Raw genomic sequence first — 11610 nt, 5'->3', positions numbered from 1 at the left:
ATACTAATTCAGATTCTCCTTCAGCAAAGTCAAAGGGAGTGCGATTTGTCTCAGCTAAAGAAGAAGAAAATCAGCATAACATTAAAGGAAAACAAATAAATATAAATCATAAATTATTTTGATAAATAGTAAATAAATATATATTAAATCTTATAATAAAAAAATAAAAGAAATTAGAATCAATCTTAAACTTACTTCATAAGAAATAGTTTGAGCAACTGAACGTAAACCCGAAGAAAGTAACTCTCCATCTCTCATAATCGCAAAAATATCAGTCCTTTCATCCTACGCTCGAGTAGCTCAAAATTTGGTCACTGTAGCTCAAACGAATCTGCCCCGATTATTTTTTTGTTCGAATCGTGTTACGAATACCTTTTATTTGATGGGTCGCACGCCTCTGTAGGTTTCAATACAGCTAAGCTACAGCCGAAAATGCGTTCCCGACCCTCGAAAACCACACTCAGAAACCACTTCGAGGCCAATAAAACAAAATTCTGGTTTTTCCTGGGGTAATGGCGTATCACATATTCATTTTTATGCCCACCCTGAGACTCCTGCAAAATTTCATGGAGATTGGCTGACTGGTTTCCGAGATCGACCGTCGATAGATAGATAGATAGATAGAAACATACAGAGTAAGTTGAAAGATTTTGATTGTTTGGGAAAAGTCAATTTGGTGTATTTTGTATGAAAAGTGACCAATTTCAAAACGATGTATCTCCGGCAATTTTAAACCTACATAGTCGAGTGATAGCTCGTTTTGCTCGTATTTGAAGCGAGAATATGATAGAATATGTTTTTTGGTGATATAAACCAAAGGGTAGAAACTGAAATGTTCGGCTATACATAGTTGCGTCTCAAAAAATTTTCTTCGTTCTTTTTTTGGAAGTTAGACTGCGCCAAGTCCTGGGCTATCGCTCCGGACATGATATGGAATCGAATGAATCGAATTCACCTCTCCATTAGCTGCAACTTGACGCAAACGAATTCAATATGTGTGAAACATAACGAAACTAAATTCACCCAAAATCAGGGATCCGTGCGTAACTGCAGATTTGGAGAGTTTGTTTGTAACTTTGACAGGCCAACAATGGAAGTTTTCGACTTTTAAAAATGAAAAATAAACAACAACGCAAAACTGCAACCGATTTTTTTCGAACCGCGAGTCATGCAACAATTCTTCTCTAGATGAGCTTGCCGTAGGACCTCAAGTCTCGACAGGTGGTTCCTTAGCACAAATTTTCAGATTTTTTGCAAACGGGTATACCTTATACTGTCCAAGGCTGTAAACTTTGGGGAGGTACTTTGATATGCTAATGCAACAAAGATATAAAATCTCCCTCTCAATAGAACAAACTGACAAATTAAAATGAAAAATCATATATTTAAATGTGTGTGTGACAGCTTCGTGTACAGACAGTAAGAGGGACTCTTAATGTCAAAAGTAAAGGGACTCAAAATGTCAAAAGAATACTAAGGTTGACGTTTTCGTTTTATTGGTGTGTGTGTGATATACTTTTCAATGAATTTCGAGTCATAATTCCTCTAGGTAGTCTACCTCTATGGATATGCTCAAAAACTTCCTCATTAACAAAAATATTTCTGAAGTGGCAAATTATGATTGTCGATGACATCAATGAGAATTTATGGTCACCCTGTAAGAGTAATTGAGTTTGTGAAAATACATGCACAGCCATCACATTTAAATTATAAGAACGGTAAATTGTATTGTCAATAATTGAAACAGAGTTTGATGAGTGACGACAACCAATTTCAAAAGTTTTTTCTCAAATTTTTCTATGGACGAAAATTTGGCCGCCCGCATTCATTTAACAGCGAAAATTATGAACGCAAACGGTATGTGTTTACAAGGAGTAACTAACAACAGTATGTTCATTGGAAATACATTTTCGGTTATAAGAATCTAAAATCGCCGTCGATTGATCTATTTCTTGGAAATCACAAAAATTTAATGGCGCCTTTCAATAGTCCTTTTCATTGCTGCTATGCCACGGCAATTTTAGTCAAACTTTACGAGAAAATTTAACAATTCTGTGAAATCCTGTCCTTTTGATTTCAGAAAAAACGTCCTCCAGTGAAAGTAAACACGAAAGCGACCATGATGATTACCGGTACAGTTCCGGTTATCTCGAGTATCTAAGCGCTCTTCGATCAGAACGTTTAGAAAGAAATCGTCGAAGTCTGACCGATAAACCGCACAGTGATCGGCCATGTTATCGGAGACAGCCCAGTGATGTCATGCACCAACCATACCAAAATCGAGCCAGAAGTTGTTTGCAAGGAAGGAGCCGCTCTCACAAAGTGAGTCGTTCAAGACTTCGTAGCGTTTTCCGACGATCTCGTTCTATAGAACGGTCGGACAGAAGAAGAAAAAATCGATCCGGAAGTCGTTCCAGAAGTTCTAACAGTAGCTGCTATAGACATTGCTGTCGACATCGAAAATCAAAGCGCCAATTTTCTCGACGCCACTTCAAAGATCATTTGAACCTTCCTTCAAATCAATCTTATAAACAGGCTAATCATCTAAGCATACCGTACAATAGATCGGAGGATCATCGTTATCAGCAATATAGAACTAGGTCAAGTAGTTCGGATCGTTTGGGTTACAATGACAAATCAATAAGTAGATGTGGACGGCGTAGATTTGTAAGACCAAAACACTACGAGGCTCGGAAACGACATTGCTCTCAAACAGACTCCGACATATGCAACGATGATCCGCGGCCTTCGAAATTGCGTGCTATGTATGAACAAAGGTTAATTTCCACTTGCACCCGAATGACGCAAACGGACGACACAATCACTGGCATTGCCGGCCATTACAAGGCTTCATCGGTTCTTCGAAATACTGGTACGGACGATGAACATTCGTCGATTGTTGCCAATCCGGCAGATTGCCCATCTCAAGACGTGAGTACATCAATTTTACATGGAACCTCCATAGATGCAGGAAACGTCGATGGCAATGTTGACGCCAATCCAGTAGATTGTCCATCTCAAGATGTTACCTCATCAATTTTACGTGGATCCTCTATGGATGCAGGATATGTCGCTGGCAATGTCGAGACCAACGTTCGTAGAGTTAAAAACGATAATCCGCAATGGCATTGTTACGGCACTAGAATGGACTGTAAGATTTGCGAGATTTGCTACAAAGATTGGGGAAATTTAGTGCAACACTACGTGTATCGACATCCGGATTATGAAGTGTTTCCGTCTCGAGTTACTCCACAAGGAGCTGATTTGCTACGAGACGAAGCGGCGGCTCATCAGTGCGAAAAAGAAAAGACTAAACTAGGTCGTACCAAATACAAACAGATGTGTTACTTTTGTAACGAGACTAAGTCGATGGAGAGGTGCGATTGGATCAATCACTTGGCTATGCACAGTGGCTACTTCAGATACCGATGCGATCATTGTTCGATTTATCTTAAAAAAGAAGACGATCACGTCCTCTTGGCCAACTGCAAAATCGTACGGGCAACACTTACTGAGTTCGAAGGTGCCAACGTAATGGCATATTTATGCGATCGATGTAATTACGTCCGGTTCGACAGGACTGACATTCACAGTCATATGCGAAATGAACATGGAGCTGATGTCATGGACAGCTTCAAAACCGTTACATTCTTGAGATTCCCGCAAGCTAATTTCTATCGCACACAAGCTTACCCCTCGACTGGTGAGTAGTAGTTGTATGGTCACTCCAACTCCAATTATCGTTCCTTGGAATCGGGATATCGAATGATTTTGCTTCTTCTCTTTTTGTCAAATTACAGCGAAGCAAAGTCATACCATCATGCCACCGGTCAATAACAATCAAAGCAAATCAACGATCAAAAACAACAATCCCGATTGGCATTGGTTGAGTGCAGGCAACCGGTGCAAAATTTGTGACACTTGGCAAGTCTCACTGACCCTCCATTACGTCAATGTGCATCCAAACAGTGAAGTAATTTCAAGTCGCATTGCACCAGAACCAGCAGCCTTCGTACGCAACCCAAAATATGTGCCCGATTGCGAAGTAGTCAACAAATCGACTTCTCGACATCGACTTTACAAGCAAACCTGCTTCTTCTGCAATGAATTGAAAACCTATCGACGAAGTGACTGGATTAATCACATGATTAAACATACCGGGTACTACACGAAACAGTGTGATCGATGTTTAAAGAAGATTCCGAAGGATACACGTCACCATAATTGTAATGGAACTATCAAACAGAATCGACTGCCACAATTCGACGAAATGGATCTGATCGGATATGTTTGCAACAAATGCAATTTCGTGCGATTCGACGAAAAGGAAATCAGAAAGCACTTATGGAATGAACATCACAGTATGGGGGACTTCGACGACATCGTTTTTTTAACCTTCCCAAATTATTTGATGCCACGACGGTTCGATTGCAAAACACTGGAAGATCGAATGGTAAGGACTAACATTATTCTAATTCTAAATTCCAATAAACCCGGTCAGCTTATCCATACTGGGTTTATCGGTCTTCATGTAGGCTTATTTCTCAAGCAAAAAAAAAACATTTTTTCTGTATTTCAGGAGTTGCGAAGAAAACATCCAATACCGTTGACGGTAGAGGAACACAGCGTCAAAGCCGATAAAAATGCTATTTAAACAAAAAGATATTCGACTTGGTCGTTATTTTTGGGTTGTAAAAGCTGCGGGAAAATGAAAATTAAAATTATTTTGTAACAAATTGTTGCTTGTTTAGAATTATGTTGATTTTGATGGCAAAATGAATGCTTGAAGAAATGAAGTAAGTAAAGATGATAGGTCTGATGCCGATGATTGGTATGGTCCTGATTCAACATTAAGATTGAACTTATATTCCTTTGATTTCGCTGGTCGTTTCGTTGTTGTTTTCGTACACATCTTTATGAAAGAAGAGCAGTTTCACTATCGATTCTATCAAACGTTCGATGAAAATAATAAGATCGAGTGAAGGAATAGAATCGATAGTAAACCTGCTTGACGCCTCTCAACGGTCAAATACAATATTCTGTTCTGTTCCGAAAAATCTATAGTGAGACTCAACATTAACGTTACACTTTCTCGTTTCGGCTTCATGTAGTTTGCTCTGTTTTCATACATCAGTCTGAAAGATCTTGGTCTATTTCAATCGTGTGCGTTATCGACAGAATTCTCTTCTTACATAGATGTGGACGAAAACAACAAAGAAACGACTAGCGAAAGAATAGAAGTGTAATCATCCTGAACCCCAACAGTCAAAGTCGCATGAGTTGCTGGTCGATAAATTGTGCACATTAAATTTGAAAGCGTTTTACCGCTTTACCAGTTTAACAGTTTACATGAGTGGTTTGACGGTTTTCCTGTTTATCTAGTATTTATTACAAGGTATCAATAGATAGAAATGTAATTTTCACTTCGTACGGGGATTTTATATGAAGAGCACATAACGGACTTATAGTGTCCTACACAACTACCGTACAATTACAAAATTTGTCAGCCTTTTAGCTCTCGCATTAATCTGACCACAAGTTCACCGTTCAGTTGAATATGTCAAGGGATATAATCTTAGGATCCTTATCAGACAGAGGGTCTGATTAATTGTGACACCCAATTTTATAATGCACATAATATTGAGGGGACGAGAAGGACGAGAATTAAAATTTTGAAAATCGTTTGCATAATGAAATTGCGATAACTCATATCCATATAATTGTATTTTCATTCAGGCGGACCAAAAACGACAAATTCTCTCATCAGATAGAGTGCCAAAACAACAAATTTTTCTCTCATCTTTTCTTTCGCGTTTCGTTCACGGTGACATTACTTTTTCGTTCCTACTCACGTCACTTTTTTGCGTACTGCTAAGGATTTCATGAATATATATAATATTTTAGATGACTAGGGATAAAAAGAGGAAAAGTAGAGCTTTCGTATGAATTTTGTTGATTGAGGTCAATAAACACAATAAAACGAGACTTTTCATTTTTATCCCGAGTTATGTAAGGGATGCTGAGCGCTTCGAAAGAAGTGCTTGAAACATGATCAGTACGGTTCTCGACGCATGTAGCATGCAAATAACTATTATATGACTACTGAGGCGTAGTGGAGGTCAATTAACACATGAAAACAAGCTGGAGTCCACTCATTCGCTAAAAAAGCATTTTAACATGCATGACGAAAATAACTATTACATGGTGAGGGCATCGATAGTTAGAAATTTGTTAAATAAATATGAGTGAGTGATATACCACAGTGTTTGTTGTTATGTTTTGTTCGGAATCTGAGTTTTTTGTCAGCCTGAATGAAATAATATGTTGTCTTACGAGTGTTGTAATGTTGATTTTTTCAATATTAGACCCAAGTTTTCCGAACGAGCGGAACGAGTATAGAAAATTGAATCATGTAGAGTTTTCGTGTGAATTTTGTTTATCCGAAGCCAAGGTCAATCAACACACGAAAACAGGACTTTGCATTTCTATACCGAGTTATCAGAGAGATGCTAATATAACGACTAGGTCGTTTCGACGGATAGAGGGAATATGTCGAATGACAGTTAGGTTTTTGAGAGAGAGAATTCAATCCATTTTCTCTCTACCAATTTTAAAATCATTCGACATATTCCCTCTATCCGTCGAAACGACCCATTCGTCAAATTAGCATCTCTCTGCGAATAGATTTTTCATGTGTCGGGGCCGAAAATGAAAGAGTTTTGAGATTTTTCTCTGGTTTTCGACCCCTTACATGAACATTTTTTTGAGTATCTGTTTTGGACGATTGATTTTTGGCACTTTCGCATGCATGTACTCGCGAAATTGCCTAAAAACAATCGTCCAAAACAGATACACAAATAACTATTACATGTTTTTGAAACCTAAACAAATTTTCTTGTTTTCCCCAGGTGTGTTATAAGCCACTTTCGACCGTAGGAAAAATGAGCATATAAAATATTTTTTGCGCTTGACGGATTTTGACACGCAAACTATATGAAAAGTTACTTCTCAGAGAGAGGTATTTGCTGCCAATGCTAAGAAAGTACTTTCTCGGGCGCACTCTCCGGCCGAAAATGGATTTTCTGTTGTTATTTACGTATCTGTTGTGGACGGTAGATTTTAGGCAATTACGCGGGTTGTAGCTCCGCTCCATCCTCAGCCGCTTTCACCACCTGGGTCTAAAACGTACCTTTTTCATAGTAACATACTATTTGGTCCGTGACTATCATCGTAGACAAGGAACTATTTGTTAGAGTTTTTACTCTCCAAAAGAAATGTAGTTGATGATGTAAAGTTAGCTTAGTGCAGTGAATAATAATCGATCGCCATATAAATATGCCAGTGGAGAAAAAATTTCTGTGGACAAAACTGAACACTAGTCCAACGAAATAAAAAGTATGAATCGAAAATTCGACCGATATCATCTGTCATTTTTGTAGCGCAATATTTTTAAGATAACAATTGGATTGGAAAGTTAAATAATTGCGTATCCTCCTTTATGATATCAACACTTTTGTGTGATAAGACCATTTTCTCGGTATTGTTTCTATTCATATTGGAGCGTTCAGCGTCATCCTTTCTGATATCAATACTATTGTGTGGTCTAATCACACACATTCTCGGTATTGATGCTTCTATTAATATTGTCCACTAGAGTTTACATAATCTTTACGTATTCATTCATATCGATAATAAAAAATTTTGCTTCACATGTGGGAAATTTTGTTATCTTTGACACGGTCACAGACACTATGAATGTTACATAATATTACGGAATTATCAACAATTATGTACCCATGCAGTTGAAAGTAGGTCGATTAGAAAATTCGCGTGATCAATAACAATTAATAATTTAACACCATAGGGGGTCCTGAAAATAACGTTCGCTCGAATGACGGCCAATTTATGTTATGAATTTGTTTGTCTTGGCTTCACTTAATATTAAATCGAGACGGCACTAAAGACAAAACGGTTATGCCCAAGGTATATACATCGCCTGTTCTAAGATGAAGATTTCAGATATTATGAAGACTATCCTTGACTTGAATAAAAGGAATTGGTGCAATATTCTTCAGGAGTCACGATAAAAGCGAAATTTTAAGGCTCGTAACAGGACATGTTCAGGTCATGTCTCGAAAACTACAACCTATGGGATTCAGGTTAGGATGATTGCTAAACCTGCTCTGAATTTGACCTGATCCGACCCAACGATGATTTGGTTTGGTTAAATAAGTTTTCCATTAGCCAAAAGCGATTAGTTGTTGTTTGTCAGGTCAGGTCAGGTCAAGTCAACAATAAATCGGATCAGGTTTAAAACAACCAATGCATGTCAGGTCAGGTGATTCTTCTTCGGATCAACTGAGATATTTCAAATCGGGTTCCAGGCTGACCTCAGCTATTCCAAGCTTTATAAATTGTAATTTTGGAAGAGATTGTGTAGGAGCAAGACTATTTTTCTGGGACTCACTTTATCTTGCAGGACACACGGAAATTTAACAAGGAATTGTTTATACGACATGTTTGCTAAGAGCTATTTTTCCCTGAATTTTGGCGGACCCAACATCCGGGACGCATACAAAAATAGTTGAAAATCAACAATTTCGATTTGTCTACCTTCAATCTCAATTCCACAGGTACTTATGGTTTGTATCATTTATAGTATCTCCATATGGGTATCACTAATAGTATATAATGGTACAACCTGTCAATCAAACACATACTCTAAGACTACATATCTGAAGAGCTGCAAAGACATTATTAATCTGGAAATCAACCAACCGAGATTTGATTAACAATCTCTGCGGTTATAAAAGAGAATGTTTGGAAAACGATTCGACATATTCCCGTTCAGACAGCTTCTTGGTACAATGAAGGTAACAGGAAATTTTATATTTCTTTTTGGCAGTAAAAATTGAACCTGGAATCACTTTTAATAAAATTCCAGGCTATTTTGTGCACAGTGTTTCTATTTGCGTTGGCAAACGCTCAACAAACTGGAGTTTCTACTCGAGTTTGGGATTGCTGCAAGGTAATGCTCTGTGTCATTTATTGATTGATGACCAATGAGTGAATATGGTTTTGACACAGTGAGAAATCTTAAATTTCTAATTTTGTGAATTTTCTCAGCCATCTTGCTCATGGAACGATAAAGCAGATGTGACTAGACCAGTAGCTAGTTGTTCAGCTGATGGATATTTTGTTCTTCCTGATCACGTGACCAGTGGCTGTGATGCTAATGGAAGTGCGTGTTCAATTCATATTCCAAATTGTTTTGTTTGAAGCCAATCGATCAATATTTCTTTTCTCTTCGTTCAGCCGCATATATTTGCAACAATAACCAACCTTGGGCGATTAACAATCATTTATCTTATGGTTTTGCTGCCGCTTACATTGAAGGACAAGACGAACCTGATTGGTGTTGTGGATGTTATGAACTGAGCTTCACTAGTGGTCCAGTTGTTGGAAAGAGAATGATCGTTCAAGTCACAAACACTGGAGCATTAGGGGTTTGTTGAATTCGATGCTTTCTTAAGACCAACATTTATTGGATAAATTTTCGGTTATTAGCCTAATCATTTCGATATTCAAATGCCTGGCGGTGGAGTAGGCGATGTCAACGGATGTGCTCCACAATGGAATGCTCCATATGATGGTTGGGGAGGTATACATTTTCAAATATTTTTGTTTGTCAAGAAACTAATTCTAAACAAATTGTCGGTTACTCTTTAGAGCGTTTCGGTGGGGTCGGCAACATAACAGAATGCGATCAACTTCCAGAGGAGTTACAGCCTGGGTAAAATATACTAATAAAGCCGTTAAATCATTTCGCATTACCGTTATATTTCTGTCATTTCAGTTGCAGATGGAGATTCCAATGGTTCGAAGACGCTGACAATCCCGATTTTACATTTATACCCGTTGAGTGTCCAATCGAAATCACGTTAAGAAGTGGGTGCAGTCGAGTTTAATATGGAATAGCGTGGTAACTTAGCTCTAGTAAGAATGAGAATAAAATGAAACTAAAAACGGAATAAAACGTTCTTTGATATATTTACACTACTCTTAAGTCTCCCAAATTGTGCTTGAGAAATACTTAAAAGGGCTTTAAAGTGATAGGCCGTTGAAAACAACAAGAACGATAAACAAATCATCACACTAAATTTGTTAGCACGGCAAAGCTTAGAATCGCAGAATTTACAGATATTCGTTTTTGAAATATATTTATTTGGACACGTAGCTTCTATTTTTTAGAAATTTTAATTTCCAAGATTTCAATATATTTTGTTTACTATGTTTGTGTTTTTTTCATTTAGAGTGCGTGTTGCTTTGTTTATTTATTAGTTGTAATTGGTTTTTGTTTAAATTCTGATATTTTTAGTGTTATCGGTTTCCAAGAGTTGCTTAAAACTAGACCTTCATCAAAATTCATCATCAATGGACCAGATTCAACAACATCGTCAAACCTTCCTTTAATCTCCATAGATATTTATTAAATAAGGCGTATGACTAGTTACCCAGTCATACTGCACTTAGGCCGCCTGTGGGCCCATTGTGCTCACCCTTTTGGAAAAATAAATTTATAAAAAGTTGGTGCCGACGTGCACTGCATATGTATTTAGAGCGGAAACTTTCCATACTACAGGTATGTAGTTAAGAATATCCCTTTAGTGCACTATTTTGATGTTACCGTAAGTTAATGGTGATGTTACCCAAGCAATTATACCTACAAATGTACAAATGCTCGGCATTGGCACCTGTAGTGGGTGTGTAGTAGTAATTACACAAACAAACGATTACGTGGAACGCTTACAAGCGAGTATTCCTTCTGGAACTCCAATTGCTATTAACAAAGCTCGACTTGTTCTCTTTTACATAGCTCGACTAGAAATTCGTCGTTTACCAAATCCCGACAAGGCCTGATATGTTCAATTTCTACTTCGCTCGACTAGAGCCGTGAATTTTGTCGTGAGACAGGGCCCGACCAGGGCTTACGTTTTTTTTTTTTTTATTATTATTACATAGATCGCCTAGGGTTTCGTTGCATAGCTCGACTAGAACTATTTTTTGTCGTGAGACAAAGCCCGACTTGGACACGATGTAATTAATCGCTATAGCTCGATTAGAACTATTTCGCCGTGAGACAAAGCCCGACTGGGGCATCGTTTAATTCATTTCATAGGTCGATTAGAACTATTTCGCCGTGAGACAAAGCCCGACTGCGGCATCGTTTAATTCATTTCATAGCTCGATTAGAACTATTTATTGTCGTGAGACAGCTCACAATGAATTTAGGTTATAAACCCGAGAAAACAAAAGTCGAAATGAAAACCGCATGACCACAAACAAAAGAACAATGAACTTCTTTATATGCACCACTTTTATACAAAAGCAAACGAACATGACACATGAATACTTGTATAAAATCAGCAAAAAAAATAGACAAGCACAGGAAAACAAATCTAAATGGACTAATTATATTGTTGAATTACAATTATTGAATTACAAATTCACAAAATCAAAATTTTGTAGCACAATGCAAGACGAAAACGCATTTTAGAGAGCGACGTAAGAACACGTCTGTTCTCCATGCCGTCTCTACTCAACCATAGA

The 11610-nt window shown here is 37.7% G+C and overlaps 2 protein-coding genes across 2 annotated transcripts; both read left to right on the top strand.

The window, feature by feature from the left end:
• Positions 1-1684: 1684 nt before the first annotated feature.
• On the top strand, positions 1685-4738 carry LOC119066735. The gene is made up of 4 exons (XM_037169355.1): positions 1685-1857; positions 2081-3703; positions 3801-4453; positions 4580-4738. Exons 1-4 carry the CDS (start codon positions 1800-1802, stop codon positions 4652-4654), a joined length of 2409 nt encoding a protein of 802 aa, XP_037025250.1. The 5' UTR covers positions 1685-1799; the 3' UTR covers positions 4655-4738.
• Positions 4739-8780: 4042 nt separating this feature from the next.
• Positions 8781-10025, top strand: LOC119066736 (endoglucanase-like). Its single transcript, XM_037169356.1, has 7 exons — positions 8781-8873; positions 8945-9028; positions 9127-9241; positions 9316-9506; positions 9568-9661; positions 9730-9793; positions 9857-10025. The coding sequence occupies exons 1-7, from the start codon at positions 8817-8819 to the stop codon at positions 9966-9968; spliced, it is 717 nt and encodes a 238-aa protein (XP_037025251.1). The 5' UTR covers positions 8781-8816; the 3' UTR covers positions 9969-10025.
• Positions 10026-11610: the final 1585 nt, after the last annotated feature.

This window comes from Bradysia coprophila, chromosome IV (assembly GCF_014529535.1).
Source record: "Bradysia coprophila strain Holo2 chromosome IV, BU_Bcop_v1, whole genome shotgun sequence".
NCBI classification, from domain to species: Eukaryota; Metazoa; Arthropoda; class Insecta; order Diptera; family Sciaridae; genus Bradysia; species Bradysia coprophila.
Note: the sequence above shows the minus strand (reverse complement) of the source record. Positions and strands in the feature narration are given on the sequence as shown.